Source organism: Protopterus annectens, chromosome 1.part1, assembly GCF_019279795.1.
Source record: "Protopterus annectens isolate FY-2018-M chromosome 1.part1, PAN1.0, whole genome shotgun sequence".
Classification (NCBI taxonomy): Eukaryota; Metazoa; Chordata; order Ceratodontiformes; family Protopteridae; genus Protopterus; species Protopterus annectens.
Window position 1 is genome coordinate 816,354,601 of NC_056726.1, and position 26,974 is coordinate 816,381,574.

The window sequence follows — 26,974 nt, forward strand, 5'->3', positions numbered from 1 at the left end:
TTGAGGCTTTTGGGACTAGCCCATTTACGTCCTGGATGACTCCCCCAGTGGATGCCCTAGTGGATTTAATATCTCGCTATGTGTGGAAGGAACCGGACTCCATTGAGCCCATACCTAAGCATCCCAATGGGTTTTTAGTGCTCCCTATGGACAGGAAGCCGTGGAGTAAGGGTCCAGTGGTCAGTGCTACTGTGGTGACAGTGATGGCCACCAAGAAAGAGCTGTCATTGGAAACTGACAGTGTCCATCCACCGAACAAGGAGTCCAGAGCACTGGACAGAATTGGAAAGCACGTTTACACCTCGGCAACCGTTACACTGACATCATTAAACTATCTAGCCCATTTTATTCGACTCCAGAGGGATCTGGTCAAAGAACTAACAGCTTCTCTCTGAGTCAATGCTTGCAGAAGAGTTTAAGAAAGTTTCTCCTAAACTGACCACTCTTTCATCCATCACCAATTCTTCAATGAGGTTAATCTCCCATACCACGGAGGGCACCTCTCAAGCAGCCAGTTCAGGACTTTCCCTAAGGAGACGTGCCTGGATGACGCTATGTGATTTTGCATAGCTCTTTAAGGCATCGTTTGTCAATGCCCCATACGATGGCTGCTCCCTTTGTGGGCGTTCAGTTAGAAAGACCCTCACTTGCACCGAAAAGGATGGGGAAGACACTTTCTGCTTTTGGAATCAAGTTTTCTACCCCCCCAGAGGTCCTTTTCCAGAAACCAGTGTGGGGACAAGAAAATTTGGTTCCACAATTCCCAAGGGCCTTTCCAGGACCCACGTGTAGGAACCTCATCTAGAGGCAGAGGAAGAGGGTTTGATGGTAGACGCCACCCTAGAGGCAGAGGGGGTCTGCAGAACCATGGCTTTAGGGAACTCCCTTCTGATAAGCCCTGCCAGCACTCATGAGGTGTTACCCAGCTGGTTGTGTCTCAAGGCAGTCTGGGGGTCGATTAGCTTTGCATCCGGTAGCCTGGATACAATTGACTCAAAAACATTGGGTGCTAAGCGTGATATCCAGAGGTGGTTCTATTCCCGTTTTCCTTCCCTCTCAGAGTTCAGGAAGCATCACGGATGTGCCACCCTGTCAATGGGAGCAGGCAGCACAGGATATACAACAACTGCTGCAAAAAGGTGTAATCCAGGAGTTCACAGCCGAACAGAGGAGATTCGGTACCTACTTCCATTTCTTTTTAGTGCTGAAAAAGATGGGACCCAAGAGCCATTCTGGATCTGAGCATGTTAAACGAATATGTAAAGAAAGCAAGGTTCCCAATGGTTACAGTTCAGTCCGTTCTGCTGTTGTTGCACAAGGATGACTGGCTATGCTCGATAGATCTCAAGGACGTGTTTTATCACATCAAAATAGACAGAAACTCCAGGAGATTTCTGTGCTTCCAGTTGGGAGCCAATCATTACCAGTTCAGAGCATTGCCCTTTGGACTCAAAGCAGCCTTTTGAGTGTTCACCAAATAATTGGTGGTGGTAGCCGCTTACCTGAGGCTCAAGGGATTCCAGGTGTTTCCATATTTAGACATTAAAAAGACTTCTCCTCAAGCTAAAACCTTATCGTAAATCACCAGACAATCTACCTCCCACCTTCCTCAAGTAATCTGCTGAAACCATCACCTATCCCGTATCTGTTCTCATAAACAGATCAATGCAGGAATCATATGTCCCAACCATCTGGCGCCAAGGATACATCATCCCACTTCACAAAGGCGGTAAAAACATAGACACAACCAATTTTAGACCCATAGCCATACTTTTCCCCTCTCTCAAAAATACTAGAAAAAACTATCCATGCACAAATCATGCAATATCTAAACCTGAACAAACTCCTCTCCCACACCCAACATGGCTTCCGGCCCGGCCACAGTACCATCACTGCCCTCCTTTCCTTTCTAGAGACGATCAACCTAGCATGTGATAACGGCAAATATGTATCATCACTATTTTTAGACCTCTCAAAAGCATTCAACACCATCTCCCACTCCTTACTCCTACCTCAGCTCTCATCCTTACATCTCTCTCCCTCCACCATTGCCTGGTTCACCAGCTACCTATCCAACCTCCAACAAGCCGTCGTGGAAAGAATCTATCTCTCCTTTCCTACCTACACCCACTGGGGTCCCTCAAGGTTCAGTACTAGGCCCTCTGCTCTTTAACATATTTATCCATAACTTCCACCTCTCCATCCCTGAAGCCATCATCATCCAATATGCAGACGATTCCACCATCATCTCCTCAGCCTCCTCCCCCTCTGAACTGCTACTAAAAACCCAACTTGTCTTTTCCAAAACAGAATCCTGGAAGAAATCCAATCACCTTGCTACCAAAACAAAACTAATGATCTTTACCCCCACTAGAAACTCCACTTTAGACAGAAACCTGTTCTGCATTTCAAGCCAAAATAAAACCCCATTTGAAATAGTTCCTTCGATCAAACTGCTAGGCATCATTATTGAAGAAAACCTAAAGTGTGACTCCCACATATACTCTGCTATTAAGAAAACCCATCAAAAAATTGGTCTCCTATACAGGCACAACCGCTATCTCAGCGCCTCCACCCGACAAACACTTGCAACTAACTTCCTCCTCCCATCTGTCATGTACGGTGCTTCCCTATTTACCAACCTCCAACTAGGCCTGCGCTCCAAACTGGAATCCTACTACCACAAAATTAGCAAATTCGCAACCAACAACATCTCATCACTGCCACTCAGTACTCATCCTTAAATGGCTAGAACTCCCCAACTTCCTTAGATATTTGCAACTTACCACTACCCACAGGCTCATCTTCACAGCAGCTGACTGTCCATCCCTGGCCACAGCCCTAATGCCCTACACTCCCTTCCGCTCCCTAAGATCCGAGAGCCAAAATCTGCTTGAAATACACAAAACCCACTCACCCCCCAGACCAACTATTACTAGCCTGCACAATAGCTAAACTGTGAAACACTCTCCCCTCTCAACTGCGCCACATGTCTAACCATAATAACTTCAAAACCCACCTTTTCTCCCACCTGTCCTCCAAATGGGAATGTCCTTCTCATGCTCCTACCTAAAGCACCTCCTTCAATTTTGTTTTCTTTCCTTTTACTCTCTCTTTTTTTCTTTTCCTTTTTCAAAAGAATCGATAGACACATGACTATCTAATGAGCATTTTCTTTGCCAGACTGGTTTAAATGTGAATAATTTGATTTCCTATTCTACTAATGCTACTTAATACTTCTGACTGAATATGGTCTATGATATTAATGTAATGTAATTTTCTTGTGGAGCTTTTCTCCCTGGGCCTCCACTGAAAATGGGCCAACATGGCCCAGTGGACTCTCCCAGTCAACCAATGCAAATAAATAAATGAATAAATAAGACAATTGGCCCCTAACTGCTCCCACAAAACATTAACTGATTCAAGCCAGGGACTGCTTACTCCAGTTAGCTCAGTCCCTGGGCATCACCATAAACATGGACAAGACCAATGTTACTCCCAATCAAAACTTAAAGTTCATAGGTATGCAGCTCAGTACCAGACATCAAATAGCTTTGCTTCCTCTACACCATATAACCATTTGAGAAATCATCCTGCAGATGTTCATCGTATTACACTGCTGCAGTCATCACTGTAGGGTTATCCTGCCTTCAGGCGGTCCCGCAGTCGGCCCGAGTTCCAAAGTCTTGGTCCGGCGTCGGTTGCTGTCGCCTCTTCCCTGATGTCAGTGTGCTAGGGTTATATAAGATGCATCCGACGCCATTTTCTGCAGTCTTTCTTGCCGTGTGGTGCCCGAAGCAGAAGCAGTTCGCAAGTGCCGGTCGGCCGACTCCTGAGATTTTCAAATCGAATTTCAGACCGGAGTCTTCATAAAGCTAAGTACCCCATTGGGGATCCTTTTCTTGCCTCAGTCCGATGTCAGAAAAAAGTTAACAATTGCATTTCTTGTGGGAAGCAAATACCTCATAAGGACTTTCATTCTTATTGTATTCCTTGCCTAGGCCCAGACCACGACGTCACAGGTTGCCGGTTTTGTGCTAGGTTTAAAAAACGAACTATTAAACTGTTTGATTTCACCCGACATTATTTTTGGTAGGAAATTTAATTATACCATGCCGTCAGAGCAACCGACGACCGGAATGCATAAAAAACGCAAAGATAAGGACAGGCAGCCGAAATCCAAACCGGATTCAGAGGTCTCTGCTAGGCCAGTCGCAGGTTCTCCAGTTTTCAGTGAGGCGCCTACGCAGCCCTTGACGACCGCTGATTTAGAACCCCAGGCGACATCCGATTCACAAGCGGAGATTACTAGGCCTCCACAGCCTTTACCTTTAGGCCCGTCCGACTCCATACCTGAAGGAGATTCCGGTGCAGTTGTAACGCCTTCAGTTGCTGAAGGTGTCTTCAGACCGACTACACTCACTATTAAATCCTATGCAAAACTGAAAACTCCCTTAAAAACAAAGACCACCACACAGCAGTCTCCAGTACAAGGCCCCATGCCTAGGAAACAGATGCTTAAGATGGCTGAACACTTAATTACCCTAATGAGGGGTTCCCATCCCCCTCCTGATAAAAGGGCCTAGGCAGGAGGAGGACTATGCTTCCTCTGACCAGGTTTCAGTTACCTCCAGACTCTTCTGAGGACCAGGAATATTCCTTTCCCCCTTATGAAGATTCTGATGCTGAAGGGGTTGGGAGGGTGGCCTAATGGTTAAGGTGTTTGCCTTATAAACACAAGGTGCAGGGTTTGAGCCCCACAAGGGATAATTGGCTAGGCTTAAAATGGCTCGCAAGAGCAGTTAGCTTAGTACTAATCTATGAACCTATGAACCTAAGAGTCTATCCCTTCTGCATCTCCCCCAGAAGATTTCTCTTTTGGGGAAACCTTACATACTATGAAGGAACATTTCCACTGGGAGGGCCAGGATTACTCTGATTCTAAGAAAAGGCTCTGAGAGTTCCTTTTACTTACCCCAGCACAGACCACTTGCAATTCCACCTGTGTTAGACATTGTGGATGATGTTTATTCAGAATCCAGCCTTAACCCAGATTCACTACCTCCTGCACCAGCCAAACCAGACAGATACTACAGAGTCCCTGACTCGCACAAATTCCTATATAAAAGCCCTGTTGCTGACCCAGAAACCATTTCCCAGGATCCCAAAGGGGTTAAAGCCTCTACTGCTAAAAATCCTGTGCCCTCTGAAAGGGATTCTAGAGCACTAGACAGATGGGGAAAGAAAGTATATACCTCAGCTACTCTAGCTATGAGGTCTTTTGTCAGTTTCACATGCTGAAATATCAACAATATCTGATGTCTCAATTAAAACAAAAAATGCTCACACATACAGACCAGCCAGATTACAAGGAAATGCAATATTTGTTGCATTCAGCGGAACAAGTGGGAAACCATACTTTGCAATGTGGATTTGATTCATTGGAAGCTTCTTGTAGAGCAGCAGTGACAAGGGTCTGTCATACGTAGGCATGCTTGGTTAAAAGAACAAACTTTACCTAATCACGTTAAAGCAAAATTATTGGATGCACCCTTACAGCAGGATGTTTTATTTGGTGTAAAAGCAGAAGTTGTTTTAAAGAAAATGGAGGATAAGGCAAAATCTATGCAGACGGTCAAGGATTTTTTACAGGTTCAACCTCCTCGTTTCAGCAGAAATTGGCCAACCAAAAACTGGTCCTTTCCAGCTTCTGCCAGACCAGAGAGGGGCAGATACAGATGCCCAAGAGAGAGGCCAACCACCAGGCCCTTACCAGCCTCGACTTTGGAGTGCCATAACCCAAAAAGGAGGAAAAGACCGGTGTCAAACTACCAGAAGACAAACACAATGACTTGCCCCTCAGACTACCAAACAAAACACTCGTGGCAGCTCCCTTGGGGGGGAAACTAGCTCTTTTTGCGGACAATTGGCACATCATCACAAAAGACAAATGGGCCCTAAATATTGTATCTCAAGGATACAGATTCCGCTTTTACACTTTCCAAGGATAAAAGGAATGCCAAACCTGCCACCACACCAATGGGCAGAGGCTCAAAAGCAAATTTCAGCTCTCATGGACACGAGAGCCATTCAACAGGTTCCTACACAGGAGCAAGGACAAGGATTTTACTCAAGACGGTTTCTAGTTCCCCGATAGGACAAAGCCTGGAGACCCATTCTGGACCTCTCAGTTCTAAACACATACCTGGAAGTACCCAAATTCAAGATGCTAAAACTACAGCAACTTCTTCCCATGCTGGGCAAGAAGGCTTGGCTAGTAACGTTGGACCTCAAGTAGGCATACCTGCATGTCCCTATCAGACAAAATTGCAGAAGATATCTCAGATTTATTGCAGGTTCAACCCATTACCAATTCTCTGCACTGCCCTTTGGCTTATCTACTGCACCCAGGGTCTTCACAAAATGCCTGGCACCAGTAATTGCATACTGCAGACAGAGGGATTCAAATATATCCATACCTGGACGACTGCCTTATTCAAGCAGAAAGCAAGGACATTCTTTTAAAGCATCTGGCATTGTCAAAAACCTTCTAAGTTGCTTAGGGTACACAGTAAACGAAAAGAAGTCAAAACTAGTGCCCTCACAAGACATAATATTCCTGGGTGCCAGCTTAAATACAACTGCCCAGATGGCTTACCTCACGCCAGACAAGCAAAGACAACTGACTCAATACTTCAAAATGATGGCAACAAAGACCCAACTCCCTGCAAGAAAAATTCTGCAGGCCTTGGGATTCATGGCATCTTGCATACTACTAATACCATTTGCAAAACTGCATATGAGGAAATTACAATGGTATCTGAAAAGCGTATGGTCTCAACACCCGCCACAGCTTGGAAACAATAATTCCACTCATTCCCTGCCTTCAACAGGAGTTTCAGTGGTGGGCTCGGGCATGTCACCTCAACAAGTGTCAGCCTTTCACCTTACCCACAGCCAGACAAACTATAACAGATGCATTGGATTATGCCTGGGGAGCGCACGTGGCAGGACAGTGTATTTAGGGCAAATGGCCTGCAAACCAAAGGCATCTACATATCAATGAAAAAGAGATGCTAGCTGTACAAAATGCCCTAACAGCTTTCAAGGACCTCCTACAACCAGGACAACTAATAAAGACGGGCAACACCACAGTGATTTGGTACATAAACAAGCAAGGGGGCACACACTCCTACCCCCTATGCAGACAAGCAGTGACCTTGTGGAACACAGCACTGACCTACCAAGTTCAACTACAAGTACAATTCCTGCCAGGAAAGAAAAACACACTGGCAGACTATCTAAGCAAAAACATCACAGATCCTCACGAGTGGAAACTAGATCCACAAGTATTCGCAATGATAGCTCAAAAATGGGGGAGCCCAGACATAGATCTGTTTGCCCCCCCCCCCCCAACTGCCAACTACAGAAATTCTGCACAAGGACATACCACACACTAGCTTGGAAAGTGGACGCCTTCTCATTCAGTTGGAAAACATTGACAGTGTATGCCTTTCCTCCACTGCCTCTTCTGGCAAAGGTACTGCTGAAAGCCAGATTAGAGAGGCCACAAATGATACTCATTGCTCCTGAATGGCCACGCCAACACTGGTATCCAATACTAAGGAACATGGCTCAAGGCCCACCATGGATTTTGCCTACAATTCCTCACCTGCTCACTCAGCAGAACAATCAGATTCTACACAGCCAGCTCAAGACTTTAAATCTGGCTGCATGGCAAATTGCCTAAATAACCAGTCAACACTTCTCTCTAAAGCTGTGATGGACGTCATCCTGGAGGCCAGGAGGCCCAGCACCAGGAAAGTCTATTCAGACAAATGGAAAAGATTCTGCGCCTGGAACCAGGCTAAAGGTCAAAATCCCCTTGTCCCACATATTCCTCAGATTCTTCAATATTTAACTGAGATGTTGCACAAAGGACTTTCCTTCTCATCTATTAAGATCCACGCGTCAGCTATTTCAGCTCAGTACAACACGGATCCTCCTATATTTTCACATCCATTACTAAGTTCCTCAGAGGGGCTAAGAACATAAGACCACCCCGGAGAGCACCAACACCAACTTGGGATCTCCACTTTGTTCTGGAAAAGCTAACACATCCGCCCTTTGAACCAGCTTTCACTGCTGATCTACAGTTCCTATCATGGAAAACTGCCCTGCTGCTAGCAATAACTTCAGCACGAAGAGTCTCAGAACTACAGGCCCTAATGGCAGTGGAGCCTTTCATCATTTTTCATCAAGACAGTCTCTCTATGAACTAACCCTTCCTTTATGCCAAAGGTGGTATCCAGTGTGGCCCTAAACCAAACCATTAATTTGCCCACCTTTTATCCAAACACCCAGAATAAAGGGGAAAGGCTCCTACACTCTTTGGAAATCCACAGGCAATTACGTTACTACTTGGATAAAACTAAGGCTTTCCAGAAAATCTGACCAGCTCTTTGTATCCTATACTGCAGGATCTCAAGGAAAAGCTCTCTCAAAACAGACCATTTCAAAATGGATAGGACATTGTGTCCGTTTCTGCTACACACACCATGGGAAATCTGTGCCTGGTAACATTAGGCCCCATTCCACCAGGGCTACAGCAACATCAACAGCCTTCCTCAGAGGGGTACCAACCAAGGATATTTTGGAGGCTGCCACTTGGAGTTCAGTGCACACCTTCACCAAGCACGATCACTTACCTCTATACTCTAAAACCAGAGCTGGCTTTGCCACTGCAGTTCTGCAGGGCCTACTAGCCTCTCCAAACCCTGTTTAGTTCTACCACCCATCCTTAGCTTTGGGATACAACCCAACAGTGATGACTGCAGCAGTGTAACACGATGAACATAGTACAGTTTTGTACCTACCATAAATGTAGATGTTAGAGTGTTCACACTGCTGCAGTCCAGGTTACCCTCCCTCCATCCCCTCTGAACTAGCTGGACTTATCTATTCCTTTCTATCCTATACAACCTCTGTGGTGTATTTGCTTGTGACTGAAGGTTTTGTTTTATTTTTATATAGCAATATGTATTGCCTACCTATTGGGGGCACCTGACATCTGGGGCAAGAAAAACTGAAGAAAATGGCGTCTGATGCATCTTGTATACCCCTGGCACACTGATGTCAGGGAAGAGGTGACAGCAACCAACGCCGGACCAAGACTTTGGAACTCTGGCCGACTGCGGGGACCGCCTGATGGCAAGATAACCAGCAGCAGCAGTGTGAACACTCGAACATCTACATTTATGGTAGGTACAAAACTGTACTTTATCAGTAACTCAAGCCCCCTCTGCTCATCTGATCTTGCAGGTCCTGGGGTCCATGTCTCCAGCTGCCTATTAGTTCCCCTGGCCAAGTTCTTCACCAGGGTTCTACAGTGGACACTAGCCAATTAGAGGTCCATTCTTTCTCAGCCCTTGTCCCTTCACATCAAATTAACTCTCGTCTGCAAACGTCATGTCAGTTGGTGTATTCATTCCGACAGTGTTATCCTCGGCAGACCCTTTGTCAGCAGTCCTCCTATAGCCACCATGACCACGGATGCTTTCCAGATCGGGGGGGGGGGGGGATTACAATGGGAAGATGGTCCAAGGCATGTGTTCGACTCCCAAGACCAGTTTTCATATCGGTGTCCTAGAGATGAGAGCTGTCCTAACATTGCAAGCCTTTCAGGACATTCTTCCTCTTGGGACTATTGCAGTACACACCGACAGTGTCTGTTGTATGGTACATCAACAAGCAAGGAGGAAAATACCCCCCCACCCCCTTTGCAGGGAGGCCATGAGGGTGTGGGAGTGGGTGATCTCTTCAGACTGCTTTCTAATTGCAAAGCACATTCTAGGGAAAACCAAAGATGTGGTGGACAGACTCAGCAGGTCGCTTCAGATTCTACAGGAGTGGTCCCTCAACCAGTCAGTAGTGAACATGATCTTCAGCAGTTGGGGTCAACCTTGCTGTGACCTCTCTGCTTCTCTCCTCAACAACAAATGCAGCAAGTTTTTTACTCTGATCCCTTCTCTGGGGGAGTCCCTGAGGGATGCTGTAGTCCACGATTGGCCCCGAGTCTCCTGTATACTTACCCTCCTCTCCCACTCATCCCCAAATTTCTTCATAAGACAAGCAGATTGAAGAGTTCAGTCCTCATTGCCCCCATCTGTCCTCACCAAGTGTGGCTCCCCCTTCCTATGGTCTCACCTAAAGTGTCCTCCTCTGGTACTAGAACCCACTCAGGACCTCCTCTGTCACCCATCATGGATTCGACACACCAGTCTTCAAACCCTGAAGTTGATCGCTTGGTTTCTCCAATTCTGACCTCAGTTACAGTCCAGGCTTTAGTCCCTGGTCCGAAAGATTCTTCTAGTATCACAAAAGGCTTTCCACTAAGAGGGTTTACAGTAGCAAGTGAAAGAGATTTGTTTTTTGAGCTACCAACAGGAACATTGATCCATTCTCAGCACCTGTGTTGGACATGTTACTGTTTCTCTGTACCCTTTTCATCAAGGGTGCTAGCTTTTCCACTATTCAGTTTCACTGGTTTAAAACCCACATTTGCACGGTTTTCCGCGATTTTGCGCATTGCGCAGCGCCACTTAAACATGTTTAACTATTCCCAGCTCAACAAAGTCTGCTCTTCATTTTTTCCCTTAGAACTGTTCTAAATGTCAAAGTAAGCACTCTAATTTCATTCTAAAGCCCTGCACTTGCTCCTATAAGTAATCTTATAAATAAATACTAATAAACTAAAGCACAACACCCTCTTATACTCCTTATAAGTACTTGGCTCCCTATTGGTCCTTTCTGATCAATCAAAAAGCAGTTCCTTATACTATTCTGGCATGTCCAAAATTTAGTTTTGGGTTTACTCTTCAGTCCAGCTGGTGAATCTGAGAATCTTGAGGCAATGTTACAACTGCCTTATGTACACAGACCACCCTCCCCTCCTCCCCTCCTCCCAACAAGCTCAAATATATGTGAGAGATGCAACTGTATAGCCAAACTGGAGTGTGAGCTCGCTCAACCCAGTACTGGCACAGTCTGTCAGGAGGAGAAGGTAACCACAAACACCACAAATCCAGTCTCACCTAGACCTATCGCATCAGCAAACCAAACACATAAACACACAAAAACATACTCGGAGGCTCTAAATAAAAATCTGCCAAAGCAGCAGAGACCTCCAGAGCAGACATCCAAGCAACCGCTACCCCACAACAATACCCACGTGTCACATAGTTCACAAAGTCAGTGTGCCACACAGTCACAGCCCTTAAGCCTAAACAGCACACCTAATACACTTGTAATAGGTGACTCTATTGTCAGACACACTGATGTTCCACTCACCAGACTGAACAAGGAGAAGGTCACTGTAAGCTGCCTGTCGGGTGCCAGGATCCGCCACATAACACAAGCACTCAGGTCACTCCAAAGCAAGTATGAATATGACTCCATCATTGTCCATGCTGGTGTGAATGACCTGAGACGTATCTCCCTGGACTACATGAAAAGAGACATAGAGGAGCTCTCTGATCATGTAGCCCAGGCCGGTATGACCCTGACCTTGAGTAGCATCTTGCCCTCACCAAGAATGATGCCACAGTATAAAGACAAAATGATCAATTTTATCAATTGGCAAAAGTATTGGTGTCATTCAAAAGGGATCCAGTGTCTGCCAGCCTGGGATGACATGCTCGACAAGCCACGTTGCTTCGCTAGGGACGGCTTGCACCTGTCACCCCTGGGCTTTCAAATACTGGCTAAGGCTCTTGCTACCCCCATAGTGCCTTTTTTAGGCAAGGCTCAAAAGACAAACTCACCTCCATAGACAACACAAGGGGGAAAAACTAAGGGTAATGCTGCTCAACGCCAGAATTCTAAACCTCAAGATGCACGCATTCGAGGCTCTCCTCAGTATAGAGAATATCTATATCTGTGCAGTAACAGAAACCTGGTTCAAGGCTCCCGAGAGCACCCCAGCACTACCAGGTTATACCTCATGCCATGCTTTTCGGCCCCAAAACTCGGATCGAACCACAAAAGGAGGGGGAGTATCCATATTAATCAAAGATACCCACACCTCCAGGTTAGTGGCACTGCACGAAGTATCAGAGACCATCCATGTGCAACTAACAGTGGGCAAAACTGCCTTTCAGTTTGTAACCTGCTACAGACCATCCTCCCAAACTCAGGAACCCCACTCGGCTTTCCTGAGAACACTGGAGAATATGAAGGTCTCTCCAAACACCATTATATTGGGTGACTTCAACTACCCAAACATTGACTGGGAAAACTACTCAAGCCCCAACACCCTTGCCCACTGGTTCCTAGAATTTATAAACTCAAATGCTATGGAACAACTGGTCACCACTTCCACAAGAGGGGAAGACATGTTAGACCTGGTCATCACCAACATGGGGACTCTGTTCCACACCAGAGGTATACCCCTCATTGGTAAGGTCAGACCATAAATTAATCTCACTGGACATCCATATCCCGTCCCCACCCCCAACCAAGGAAACCACGCCGAAGAATTTCTCAAAAGCAAACTTCACACTTCTCAAAACCGAGGTGGAATCCTTCAAAGCCCCTGGGCCAGTGGAAAATACAGCCCAAACCGCAGAATCCTTTGCAAACGCATTCTATGGACACTTACAGGAATGCATGGATCATGCTATCCCAAATAAAATCAAGACTCACTCCTCCAAAGGCAGGAGACCTGTCTGGTGGACCCCGGCCATCAATAAGCTATACAACAGGAGGAGGAAGCTACTACATGGTAGAGCAAAATCCCAAAAAGGGAAGGCATCTCTGATCAGTACCAGCAAGAAACTACAATCCCTCATAAAATCATCTAAGGCCAGCTTCGAAAGAAAAATTGCTAAAGATAATCACAAGACCTTCTTTAGTTATGTCAGGAACCTGGGTGGCTACTGAGTTAGTGCAAAATGACAAAAAAATACACTGAACCCACAGACATTGCCAACATCCTGACAGGTTCAGTGCAAACCCCCCCCCCCCCCCAAAGAGCAAATGTCTATCCCAACAGAATGTAGCCTCCCTGACATCACAGATGCACAGGTGAGAGCTGCCCTCTCCAAAGCAAAAAACACAGCATCAGTGGGACCGGACGGTGTCCCGGGCTGTGTCTTACACGAGCTCCAAGAAGAACTGAACTCTCACATAAAGTCACTGTTCAGTCTCAGCCTTACTACAGGTTATGTACCCAAGGAATGGCGTACAGCAACAGTGGTCCCGCTCCAGAAAGGTGGTGCCACAACGGACCCCGGAAACTATCGTCCTATAAGCCTGACTAGTCTGGTCTGCAAAGATATGGAGCGTATCATCGTGGAACTCCTAAACAAAGACATTGGGAACCTCCAGACACTGGCTCCTACCCAATTCGGCTTTAAGGGCAGAATCTTGCCTCTTGAACCTGGTCGACTTCTTTGAAAAAGTTACCAAGGCCATAGATGAAGGGAAGTAGTCCACACAGCCTACCTGGACCTCGCAAAAGCCTTCGACACAATACCCCACTCGGGCATCATAAATAAGCTCAGCAGCTTAAATATCAACCCCTATGTCACAAGATGGGTTGCAAACTGGTTCAGGGATAGAACCCACATGGTCAGAATTGCAAGTGCTCTGTCAGACTCTAAACCAGTTACAAGTGGCATCCCACAAGGCTCAGTCCTGGGACCTCTCTTGTTCCATATATATTTCTCTGAGGTACAGGCCAACACGGGAGGACTATGGCTGACCAAGTTCGCAGATGACTGCAAACTGGGTGCCATAATCGACTCTCTGGCTGAGAAAGCATCCTCCAAAAGGGTCTCACAGAGACGGATAACTGGTGCCAGAGCCATGGCCTAAAGCTAAATGCCAAAAAGTGCGTAGTCATCCCCTTTGGGAAAAACGAAGTGCCCACAAATTACCACATGGGTGATAATCCATTAAGTATGGAAGAATTAATTGGGGATTTGGGGACCCAAGTAGATAGTAATCTCTCCTTTGATAATCACGTTGCCAAAGTGGTTAGAAAGACCTTCTATATAGCCCACCTTATCACAAAAGGGTTCACATCTAGATCGAGAGGTCATTGTGCCCCTCTACTCATCAGGCCCATAATTGAGTACAATGCCCCATTTGGGATGTACCTTACCCGACACCTGCAGCAACTGGAAAGACCCCAAAAGTACCTCACCAAGAGGATCAAGGGACTCAAACAGATGCCCAATGCAGTTTGGCTAAAGAAACTCCAACTCTACTCAGTTGCTTACTGCCTACTCAGAGGCGATCTATGCCTGACGTATAATGTCATGTCCAACCCAGAATTAATGGACATGCTCCACCTCAGGAAATCCAAATCCCTTAGAGATACACGCTCCAGGGACTTAAACCTCAGCACAGAAATAAATAGGACATGCTGGAGGGACAGATTCGTATCCCAGAGGCTCCCCTCACTCTGGAACAAAATCCCAATCCATGTTAGTCCCTCAATGACCCTCTTCAAGAGAAATCTTGAGTGGATGGGAGATCGTAGGTTTTCCCCTGGGATCTCTTCTGTGTCCCTACTAGACAGAGGCTCAGTAAACTAACCTTAAAAGGTCTATCTTCTGTGACCTACTATACAGAGGCACAGTCAACTAATCTAAAAGGGTGGTGAAAGCCAAACACACTCTGGCTAGGCTTATAAATGCCCTAGGGCAGATAGCCTAGTATCAACCTATGAACCTATAAGCTACATTTAGCCACCATTTCTAATTTTCACACGGCTAGTCAGACACGTTCCTTGTTCACATTCAGGTTATGCAGGTCCTCCTTGAAGGGCATTTTCTTGTTGAGCCCCCCCCATTAGGGATCCTTCTCCTCCTTGTGACCTTATGCTACACAGGCACCGACACGGGGCCCCTTTGAATCTGCACCTACTTGTGTCATGAAGTTTCTATCCTGGAAAACAGCTCTCTTGGTGCTTCAAGCTCTGTCTTCTAAACCTTCTTACATTTTATTCCCTAAGGATAGAGCATCTTTACCCACTAATCCATCCTTTATGCCTAAAGTGGCTACAGAAAGTAATATCAATCAGTCCATTCAACTTCCAGTGTTCTTTCTTAACTTTTCAAACAAAGGGGAATATGTTCTTCATCTTTTAGATGTTCATAGACAGCTTCATTTCTGTTTTTACAGGACCGAGCAATACAGAAAGTCTGATCAGCTTTTTATAGCCTTTTCTTCAAATAGATTTGGTCAAGCAGTATCGAAAGTTACCTTAACAAAATGGATCTCAGATTGCATCTCCATTTATTCTTCCAGAGGGTTGCAGTTACCTAAACCTCCTAGGGCACATTGTACTAGGGCCATGACTACATCCTCAGCATTCTATGCCAGAGCCTCCATTGATATTTGTGTGGCATGGTGTAATAACCACACTTGTGTCACATTACAAATTGGATGTTATTTCCAAGAGCAGGGCTTCCTTTGGCTCGATGGTGCTCCAGCATGTCCTTCCATGAGGGGCCATGCAAGGTTCTTGTATCTGGGAACTCTGACCCTATTGTGAGGGTGAATGAAGGAGACATCAGATTAACAGGTTATGTCTTGGCGTACATTGGCATCCATGTTGTCCTCCTTCATTCATCCTCACTTTCCCACCCTACCATCCCCTCCTGCCTTTCTTCTTGAGGAAACTGGATGAGCTCAGGACTGTTAAGTCCTGTATCTGAGCCTCTTCTGCCAATTTTTATGTCTGAGTGTGGTACGACTGGATTAGGCAAATTCTATCTGAGGCAGTTGGGTTGATGCAAGGTATTGTTAGGTATGAGGGAAGAGCTTGAGAGTCAGATCCAAGTCTGGAAAGTGGCCAAGTCGGATCCGAGGGTCAAATCCGAGACCCTATCATGAGGATGAATGAAGGAAGACAACCCAGATGCCAAGTTATGGTAAGACATAATTTTTTTTGTTTGTTTAGCAGCTGGAAACTGTAGTTGATGCATTATACTTCAGCAAAAAGCTTAAAACTGTGACCTGCAGTTTGATTCTGTGTTTTAAGTCCTTACTCCCTTTTTGGACTATATATAAGCATGTTAACCAGGCTCTGCTTCTGAGTTGTCCCGAATGAGAGGTTATTCCTAGTTAACAGATAAGTGCACAAAAAAAGAAAATACAAGTTAAAAAGAATGCCCAGGTTCTCATGGGTTTCAGTGCATCAAGGGTATGAAAGGCATATACTGATAAGGAAATAGGAATAAATAAGTATAGATGAGATGCAAAACTTAAAACCTTATCATTCCCTTATATAGTTTAGATGTGTTGCAATGAACATTAATTGGTGCTTTGAATTTTTTTATGCAGCTGAATTTGTCCATTCATTTATATTTTACTTACACAAACAAGTGTTCCCTGTGAGGGCAGATCTGCAAGAATTTCAAAGTGAAGTAATTGGAATACAGCAAAGGAGAAGATGAGCAATTGTGCAACTCTAGAAGGCTTGACTTTACTGAAGTTAATACACGTACCTCTTCTTGCTAGGTATTGAGTGTTTAGCTTTAAAGGTATAGTTTAATATTTCTAAGATGGCCATACATTTGGTGTTGCACATTAATTTGGAGATGTATTGCACAAGTGTAGATGTAAGCGGTGTGTACTCTTACATTTACTGTGGCTTGGATTGAAGAGACTGGGTTGTAGTCTGAAGTAAGTTTCTCTCTCTATCTCCATTAAGGCCCTCCATGACCAGATGGCGGCAGCTGTGCAAGAGATCAACCATCTGATAGATCCAGTGGCTGTTGCGGCTCGAGGTGAGGCCTCTCAGCTTGGGCACAAGGTAAGACAAAAGTATTAGAAAAGAAAGCATGTCATTTTTAGAAGTTGTACTTACTTCCTGTAAACAGATTAGGTTGAGCTAGTGTACTGGATTGTTTTGTGATTTCTCCTTGTTGATTTCTATAGTCTCATAAACAACAGTATTTTTAAGTACCTTTTTTTTATTTTAGAAACATTTAATTTTGTTCTGGCAACTGTAAAATGAGCAAGAATCATTCAGAAATTTGGGCAGCAGTAACAAAAAAGTGCTTCCAGAAGCCGTCATGGCTCAGCAGATGGGATTTTAACTACAGTGTTGGTAAGTGAATTGAAAGGGAACATGGAACTGTAAGCCAAGAGAGGCTTAGGTAATTGCAACATGTCCAAAACAAGCATGGGTTTAAGGAAGGAGTTAGTTTTAGTTCTGGGTCTTTGAAATATTTATTAACATTTGTTAGCAAGTTAGATGTTCTTCGTGTTTCACTGTTGCAGTCATTACATTTGAGTTATCTGCTTGCAGGTAGCCCTCAGTTGGCCTGATTAACAAAGTCCTGCGTCAGTTGCTCTCTCTCTCTCTTCCGTGATGTCAGGACAGCGGGTATAAAACATGCAGCCGATGTCATTACATCAGTCTTTCTTGTCGTGCGGTGCCCAAAGCAGAAGCAGTTCGCAAGTGCCGGTCGGCCGACTCCTGAAATTTTCGTTTTCATGTTTCAGAACCGAAGGCTTCAACTAAAAGCTAAGTACCCTGTTGGGGAAACTTTTTCTTGCTCTAAACCGATGTCAGTAAAAGTAAATAATTGCATTTCTTGTGGAAAGCAAATACCTCATAAAGATTTTAATTCGTACTGTATTCCTTGCTTAGGCCCTGACCACGATGTACCTCGCTGTCGGTTTTGTGCCTTATTTAAACCACGAACTGTCCGTAGTCTGTATATTTGCACTTCTAAATTTTTTGGTGCTCGGTTCAATTATCCTGATATGTCTTCGGTTAGCCATCCGACTACCGACATTCCAAAGAAACGCAAAGACAATGACAGAGACAAGGCCGCCCAGTTCGCTGGTACTCAGGTGCTTTCGCAGCCCCTGATACCCACTACTTCAGATTCACAGGCCTCTACTGAGACCCATTCGGAGTCCAGTATGCCTCGAGATGCTTCAACTGTGGAACCTGTGGATGTCTTTACCTTGGATGAGTCCAGAGCTGCTGTGCAGGCACCGGTGTCTGAGGGTGTATTCAGGCCTACTGACTTGCATATTAAACCAGCGCCATCTTCTTCTTTAAGGCCTAAAACTTGAACCATGTCTAGAAAACTGACGCCCAGACCGCATGGTCAGGCCTCTATGCCTAAAGAACAAATGATAAGAATGACTGAAGACTTTATTGCTTTAATCAGGGGAAGCCAACCTTCCCCCTCTGAGAGACCCAGGACTGTGTTTGCTTATGATACTTCTGACCAGGATTCTGAAATTTCTGATCTGAAGTAGGAGATTCATTTGTCTGCAACCTGTGGGTTATGGATCCGATATCGGATCCAAACCGGCATGGTTTACCAGCTATGGATCCGAGCTCTCAGCTCCTCCCCTCACCCATAATGCCCTGCTCTCCCTACATGACCCCAGATCTAGTTTGCCACGCTGGTGACCAGATTAGTGTTCTCGAGCTCTTCAGCTAAGTGGTGTTTTCAAAGTTTTATACTGTTAAAATTTTAATTTTTTGTGAAAGTTGACTGAAAGTTTAGGATCCTCTTTTGATAGTTATACTTGTTTAGTGATTTAATTTTATTTTTACTTAGTTTCCCTCCCCTCGCTGGTAGCGTAGTGTGTGTTTGGGCCTGTTGTGTGTGTTTAGTTACTTTTACTTTTTCTCCTTTAGTTTAAGTAACTTTTTAGCTTTTAGGATGTCAGGACAACCTAAAGCTGTTTTCTCTAAGTGCTCCGAGTGTGGCCATAAGCTTTCCCCTGCTGATGGCCACACTCGGTGCGTTCGATGCCTGGGGTTGAACACCTCACTTCTGGATGTTCCATTTGTGCAGGGTTCAACCCCAGGGCATTGAAGGAGCGGAGGTCTAAGCTTGTCCTGGCGGGACTTTTGCCCCCGGATTCGGCTTCGGCCTCCGCTCCTTCGGGGCTGCTGACGGTTACCTCCTCTCCGGCTCCCCCTCCGCCTCCTGGGACTCAACCTCCCTGTAGTGGTTCTGAGGAGAGGGAAGCTAGAAAGAGGGACCGGAGGGAGAAGCACCATAAGCAGTGGGCCGAGACCTCTGTTTCGGCCCCGCCTGCCAAGCGGGCTTCTCCTCCGGCCTCCTTGTCTGCTGGTTCTCCCCCTCCTCGGCTCCGGTCACCCGTGTGCTTTTCACCGGGACCTGAGGAGGAGGAGACCCGATCTCCGTCGAGGCTATCCAGGAGGCACTCAAGGCCTACCTCGGTAGCCTCGTCGAGATCGACCTATAGCTTGTCAGACGCTGATCTGGACCGGATGATGAGAAGGTTCATCCAGGCCCAGATGGGAGTGCTCTTGCCTCCCCCCCTCTGGGGGGGAGCTCGACCCCTTTCTTTAAACCTATTGCTCCTTCTCCGACCCGCTACCCGGGTTCGGAGCAGTTGGAGCCGAGCAGCTGAGCCGGGTGGGTCGGCGCCGATAGTACTTGGTACTGGATCCGACCCTGCCCTCGAGTGCTTCGGTCCGACCTCTCGGAGCCTGGATCCGAGCCGGATCCGGGGATCAGTGCTCCTTCGCACCGCCGGTGTCGGAGCGCACTGTCCTTCGGATCAGAGTGCTTCGGCGCTGGCTCCGATCCACTCGGATCCGAGGGGAGCCGATTGTCGGATCCATTGGTCGAGGTCGGCTCCCTTCGGCGTATGATGTAGTGGAGAGGGCCCTGTTGAGGGTCTCCGGACCCCGCACTTGCTTCGCTCTGTCCCGCCTCCATCTGTACTGGGTCAGGCTTCCACCATCCGCCCTTGGGACAGCCCGCTCCTTTGCCCCAAGCTGTTCCCTTGGAACAGGTCACTGTTTGCGAGGAGTCCTCTGACAGCCCCCGGAGGATGTTCCCGCAAACATACGTGCAAAGGAGGCACATTGACTCCCCGAGTCTCTCACAGAAGACACGGACTTGGAGGAAGGGAAGGCTCCCAAGATCACCCCTGAGGATGTCTCATTTGGAGACATCATGGAAATGCTCCGCATAAGGGGGGGGTGGTCTGCCCCCAAGTCTTCCTCGGACAAGTCCGTGTTCTTGGAGGCATTTGAAGCGGGCCCGTCTACCTCTTGGGTGTCCCCTCCTGCCGACCCCCTGGTGGACCTCATTACCACCAGGGCGTGGAAGGAACCGGACACCGTGGAGCCAATCCCAAAAAGGCCCGACCGTATTCTCAGTCCCTCGGCTGACCGTGCCCATTGGAGTAAGGGGCCTCCGGTAGATGCCATGTTGACGGCGGCTGCCACCAAGAGGGAACTTGCTCAGGAGAGTCCCTCAGTCCATCCCCCGAGCAAGGAGTCTCGGATGATGGACCGCTTGGGGAAGCGGATGTTTAGTTCAGCGACCTTCTCAGTGAGGGCGATGCTGTCTGACGGGAAGACGCTGTCTGCCGTCGGAATCCGCTTCTCTGTACCCCAGAGACCCTATTCTAGGAACCAAAAGGGTCAGAAGAAGATGTGGTTCCGGAAGTCACAGCAATCCCAGCCTGCTCCGGACAACCAGTCCTTCCGTGACAGAGGAGGACAGGGAGGACGCCGCCCTAGGGGCAGAGGGGCTCCCAGGAACTTCGGGTCCAGAGAACCCTTCTCTGAACGGCCCGCGCAGCAGCCCTGAAGGGTTGCCCGGCTGCTCCACTCTGGAGGCAGTCGGGGGACATTTTTTGGAGCACCTAGTGGCATGGGAGTCCATAACATCAGACCGCTGGGTCCTCCAGATCATATCCAGAGGATACCGTATCCCTTTTCGTCACTTGCCAAAATTGAAGTCCCTCCCCGACGTTCCACCCGGTCAGTGGGAAGCCGCTTTGGCAGAAATTGGCCATCTGCTAAAGAAGAGAGCCATCCAGCCCGTCCCCCCAGACCAGATCGGATCAGGGTTCTACTCCAGGTTCTTTTTAGTGCCAAAAAAGACGGGGGATCTAAGACCAATTTTAGACCTTTCACTCTTGAACCTGGCAGTTCCCAAGGTGAAATTCCGAATGGTTACATTGCAGTCTATTCTCCCCCTGCTGGGAGAAAACCACTGGATGTGCTCCATAGACCTCAAGGATGCGTACTACCATATACTAATGGACAGGCGCTCCAGGAGGTTTCTCCGCTTCCGGCTGGGAGCCAGTCACTACCAATTCCGGGTCCTTCCCTTTGGTCTCACCACAGCCCCCAGGGTGTTCACCAAAGTATTAGCAGTGGTAGCGGCCCACCTGAGGCTTCAGGGGGTGCAGGTCTTTCCCTACCTGGACGACTGGCTTCTCTCCGCCCCAACAAGGCATCTACTTCTCTTGGCGCGAGACTCCTTTCTCCATCTTGCTCCTCGTCTGGGCATCACGATAAACACAAAAAAATCCAACCTAGCACCCACGCAGTTCATAGATTTTATAGGTGCCAGGTTAGACACGAGGAGATTGAGAGCCTTCCTCACTGCTGACAGAGTTCAAAACCTGCAGCTCCAGGTGCGGGCCATTCTCCACTCAAGCTCAGTTCCGGCAGAGTTGGTCCTGAGGGCCCTAGGGTCCATGGCGGCAGTGATAGCGCTTCTTCCTTTCGCCAGGTTCAATATGCGCATCCTTCAATGGACACTCCTAGTTCAGTGATCGTATCTTGCTCTTCCTATGCATCATCCCATTGCGATCAGCAAGGCTTGCAAGCGGTCCCTCCTGTGGTAGCTGCACTCTCCAGATCTCCACGAAGGCCGCCCCTTTTGTGCCTCTCCCCCTCTCACCACGGTGACCACGGACGCCTCCCGCCTCGGGTGGGGGGGGGCATTTTGCAGGCCGGACGGTCCAAGGCACGTGGAACGATTCAGAGACCTCACTGTATATCAGTGTTCTAGAGATGAGAGCAGTGCTCTTAGCGTTGCTAGCACTTCAGGCCTTTCTTCCCTTGGGAACAATTGCGATTCAATCGGACAACATGTCTGTTGTCTGGTATATCAACAAACAAGGAGGAACCAGGTCTTACCCTCTTTGTCGAGAAGCCATGAGAGTGTGGGAATGGGCAATCTCCACCAACCGCTTTCTCATAGCAACGCATATTCCGGGTCGGTCCAACATCCTGGCGGACAAACTCAGTCGCACCATTCTCACCCCTTACAAGTGGTCTATCAATACTCAGGTAGCGGAACACATCTTCGCACGGTGGGGAACTCCTTGTTGCGATCTTTTTGCGTCTCCCTCAAACACCAAGTGCGACAGTTTTTTCGCTCTAATACCTCCTCCCGGAGGTGCCCCAAGAGACGCTCTGGTGCATGCTTGGCCACCCAGTCTTCTTTATGCTTATCCCCCCTTGCCTCTGATGCTCCAAGTTTTTCAGAAAGCCTCTCGGTTGGGGTGCAGAATGATTCTCATTGCTCCATCTTGGCCTCGACAGATCTGGTTCCCTTTCCTAAGGTCTCACTCAGTGAATCCTCCTTGGATTCTAGATCCCATTCCGGATCTGATATCTCATCCATCCCGCTTATCTCCCCCGAATCTGGACAACCTGAAGCTGACCGCTTGGCTGCTCCAGTTCCACTCCTGATCAGGACTCCCGGTATTTCGTCCCCTGTTAAGGCCATCCTGGTGGCAGCTCATAAGCCATCCACTAGGAAAGTCTACCGCAGTAAGTGGAAACGGTTCTCCTTGTTGGCGGAGCGGCAAGGCCTAAACCCCTTCACAGTTCCTCTCCCTTTGGTGCTTGACTTCTTAACCACTCTTTTTAATGATGGTGCCAGCAGTTCCACGGTCAAAGTACAACTTATGCAATTTCTCATTATCATATTGGTCATGACTCCAGTCCTCTGATGTCTGCCAAATTGTGTAAGATTTTCCTAAAAGGTACTTTCCTTCTCAGGCCCCCTGTAAAGCAAGCGGTTCCTCCTTGGGACCTTTCTTTAGTCTTCCAGGCCTTGACCGCCCCCCCCCCCCTTCGAACCGGCGGCTACGGTAGATCTGAAATTCTTATCTTTCAAGATCGCCTTTTTAGTAGCCATTACTTCGGCCAAGAGAGTCTCAGAGCTTCAAGCATTATCAGCTAAACCTCCTTACTTGGTCTTTCATCCGGACCGTGTTTACCTCAGGACCAACCCGTCCTTTCTTCCTAAGGTAGCTTCTGAAGCAAACATTAATCACTCCATTAACCTCCCTGTTTTCTTTCCTAAATATCAAAACAAGGGTGAATACAAGCTTCATTCCTTAGATGTTCACAGGCAACTTAGATTTTATCTAAACAGGACGGCTGGTCATAGGCAATCCGACCAGTTGTTCATTTCCTTTGCTAAATTTAATTTGGGCAAGCCAATTTCTAAAGTCTCTTTATCTCGCTGGATTTCACAATGTATCTTATTGGCTTATCAAGCTTCTGGAAGGCCCGCACCGGAGGGTGTACATGCCCATTCAACCCGGTCAGTCTCTACCTCTGCCGCCTTTAAGGCTAGGATTCCTCTAGATGATATTTGTGCAGCAGCCACTTGGGCTTCATCTCATACCTTTATTTCCCACTACAAGTTGGATCTTACATCTAGGGGTAGAGCATCCTTTGGCTCCGCGGTGCTCCGGAATATCCTTCCATGATGGCCCAAGATTCAGGTAGCTGGGGACTCTGTCCCACAGGTTGCAGACAAATGAATCTCCTACTTCAGATTTAGAAGTTATGTACTCACCATAACGTATCTGAGTAGGTGTATTCATTTGTCTGCAACCATCCCGCCCTCCTATCCCCCTGGCCTTTTCAGTTTCCTGCATATGATGTGTTACCCTTTTCAGGGTGTTCATGCTGTTGGCAAACTCGATCTGAGGTCATGTAGGGAGAGCAGGGCATTATGGGTGAGGGGAGGAGCTGAGAGCTCGGATCCATAGCTGGTAAACCATGCCGGTTCGGATCCGATATCGGATCCATAACCCACGGGTTGCAGACAAATGAATACACCTACTCAGATGGAACGTTATGGTGAGTACATAACTTCTAATTTCGTCTGATGACCAGAATTTGCCCTTATCTACCTATGAGGATTCTGATGCTGAGGACTGTATTCCCTCTGCTTCCCCCCCCCAGAGGATTTCTCTTTTGGTGAAACCTTGCATACTGTCAGGGAACTTTTTCATTGGGAAAGTCAGGATTTCACTGATTCTAAAAAGAGGCTTAGGTATTTCTTACTCCTGCCCCAGCACAGGCCTTTAGCTGTACCTCCTGTAGTGGACATTGTTGATGATGCCTTTTTGGAATCTAGCATGGCCCCTGACTCTTAAACTCCTGCTTCCAGAAAACCTGATAGATATTACAGGGTTCCTTACTCTCACAAGTTCCTTTTCAAAAATCCTACTGTGGATCCTGAAACCATTTCACAGGGACCCAAGGGCATTAAAGCTACTACTGCCAAAAATCCTACCCCCTCTGATAGAGACTCCAGGGCGCTGGATAGATGGGGTAAGAAGGTGTACACCTCTGCAACTTTGGCCATTAGGGCCTTGAATTGCCAGTTTCATATGTTAATGGAGAGCCATAATTGACTCTCCGGCTGACACGGACATCCTTCAAAAAGGCCTTACTGAGACAGACACCTGGTGTCAAAGTCATGGCCTCAAGGTAAATGCCAAAAAATGCATAGTCATCCCATTTGGGAAAAACAAAACACCCACGAATTACCACATAGGCGGCAGCCCCCTTAATACAGAAGAGGTAATAAGAGATCTGGGGACCCAGGTAGATAGTAATCTCTCCTTTGACAATCATATTGCCAAAGTAGTTAGGAAATCCTTCTATGTGGCCCATCTAATTACTAAGGGGTTCGCATCTAGAAATAAAGAGGTTATAGTGCCCCTCTACTCGTCACTCATCAGACCCATCACAGAGTACAATGCCCCATTTGGGATGTACCTCACAAGACACTTCCAACAGCTGGAAAGACCACAAAAGTACCACACCCAGAGGATTACTGACTCCGGCTGTACTCAGTGGCGTATCGCTTATTCAGAGGTGATCTCTGCCTGACTTACAAAGCCATGTCCAACTCAGAATTGATGGACATGCTCCACCTAAAGAAATCCAAGTCACTGCGAGCCTTGCACTCTAGTGAGCTAAACTTCGCCACAACAATAAATAGAACATGCTGGAGGGATAGATTCCTGTCACAGAGACTCCCCATGCTTTGGAACAAAATTCCTAACTACATTAGGCAGAGCCCCTCACTAACACTCTTCAAGAGAAGCCTTGACGAGTGGATGGGTAACAGAAAATACACCCGTGGGATCACTTCATTGTCTCTGCTGGACAGAGGCTCAGTTAATTAATCAGTGGGGCTGACACAGTCTGGCTAGGCTTATAAATGCTCAAGGGCAGGTAGCCTGGTACGTACCTATGAACCTATAAAGTATCAGCTGCGTATTATTGGATTGCTTAAACAGAAAATGGTGTTGACTCCTGATTGTGCTTAAAACAAGGATTTACAGGATTTTATGCATTCTGCTGAACAAGTTGGTAAACATACATTGCAGTGTGGTTTTGATTCACTAGAGGCATCTTGCAGGGCTGCGGTAACTGGGTCTGTACTTAGAAGGCATGCTTGGCTTAAGGAGCAATCCTTGCCAGATCATGTTAAAGCGAAATTACTGGATGCTCCCTTAAGTCAGGGCCACCTGTTTGGCAACGAGGCAGAAGAAGTTCTTAAAAAGATGGAGGAAAAAGCTAAATGTATGCAAACTGTTAGACTTTTACAAGTACAACCTCCAAGATTTAGTAGACATTGGCCTTCTAAGAATTGGTCTTTTCCTACCTCTTCCAGACCACCTCAGTCCAAACCCAGGTCCAGCAGAGCACCCAGGCTTCAGTCCCAGGGGACACACAGAACTAAGCAGTGGGGGGGGGGGCCTCCACTTCCAAATTTGGGAGTAATAAAACTCTCCCCTATGGTAAACTGTCTCAATGACTTATTTTTAAAATTTCCAAGCACTTCTCAACTGACTACCCCTTTGGGGAGAAAGATTGCACTTCATGCTAAGAACTGTGGACTCATTACCCAGGATAAATGGGTTTTAATTATAGTGTCCCAAGGATACAGATTTCACTTTCACACGTCACCAACTCCAAGCAGTTGGCCGGATCTACCTCCAAAGCAGTGGGCAGAGGCCCAAAAACAAGTACTCTCCATCTTAAGCATAGGGGGCTATTTGGTACCAGAAGAAAAAAAGGGACAAGGTTTCTACTAGAGATTTTTCCTGGTACCCAGAAAAGACAATTCATGGCGTCCTATCTTGGACCTGCCTACTTAAGCACCTTTTTGGTGATTCCAAAATTTAAGATGTTGACCCTTCACCAGTTGCTTCCTATGCTATGCAAAGATGTCTGGTTGGCAACACTAAATTTAAAGGAAACATACCTGCACATCCCAATCAGGGAATCTTTAAGAAGATACCTACGCTTCAAAGGTGGCTACATGCACTATCAGATGTCCTTCAAGGATGCATCTGCAGTCCTTACAAATGGGTTGTCCTGTCGTCAGGCAGCCCTTCGGTCGGCCGGATTCCAAAGTCTGGGTCTGGCCTCGGCTGGTGTCACACTTCACCCGACGTCATAGCTGCAGTTATTCGGGTATAAAGGCATCAGCCGACGCCATTTTCCTCAGTCTTTCTTGCCGCGTGGCGCCCGAAGCAGAAGCTGTTCGCAAGTGCCGGTCGGTCAGATCCAGAGATTACTACTACCGAATACTACTTCGAAGACTTCTAAAAAGCTAAGTACCCCGTTGGGGACTCTTTCTTGCCTCAGCCGATGTCAGAGAAAGTGAATAACTGTTTATCTTGTGGGAAACAAATACCTCATAAAGATTTCCACTCCTACTGTATACATTGTTTAGGCCCAGACCACGACGTAGCAGCTTGTCTAGCCTGTGCTTCTTTTAACCGACGGACGCTTAGACGTCGGTCGGAGTTTGCTGAACAAATTTTCGGCTCTGATTTTGCCTACATTATGCCGTTGGATCCTCCGACAACGCAAATTTCCAAA

At 47.0% G+C, this 26,974-nt stretch overlaps 1 protein-coding gene across 1 annotated transcript in view; it reads left to right on the top strand.

The window, feature by feature from the left end:
* The window catches only part of TLN1 (talin 1), a 3,443,760-nt gene that overhangs the window by 2,755,141 nt on the left and 661,645 nt on the right, over window positions 1–26,974 (top strand). Inside the window, exon 43 of the mRNA XM_044078439.1 lies at window positions 16,724–16,825. Within this exon, the coding sequence (XP_043934374.1) occupies window positions 16,724–16,825 (102 nt within the window). The remainder of the gene's footprint in view (window positions 1–16,723; window positions 16,826–26,974) is intronic.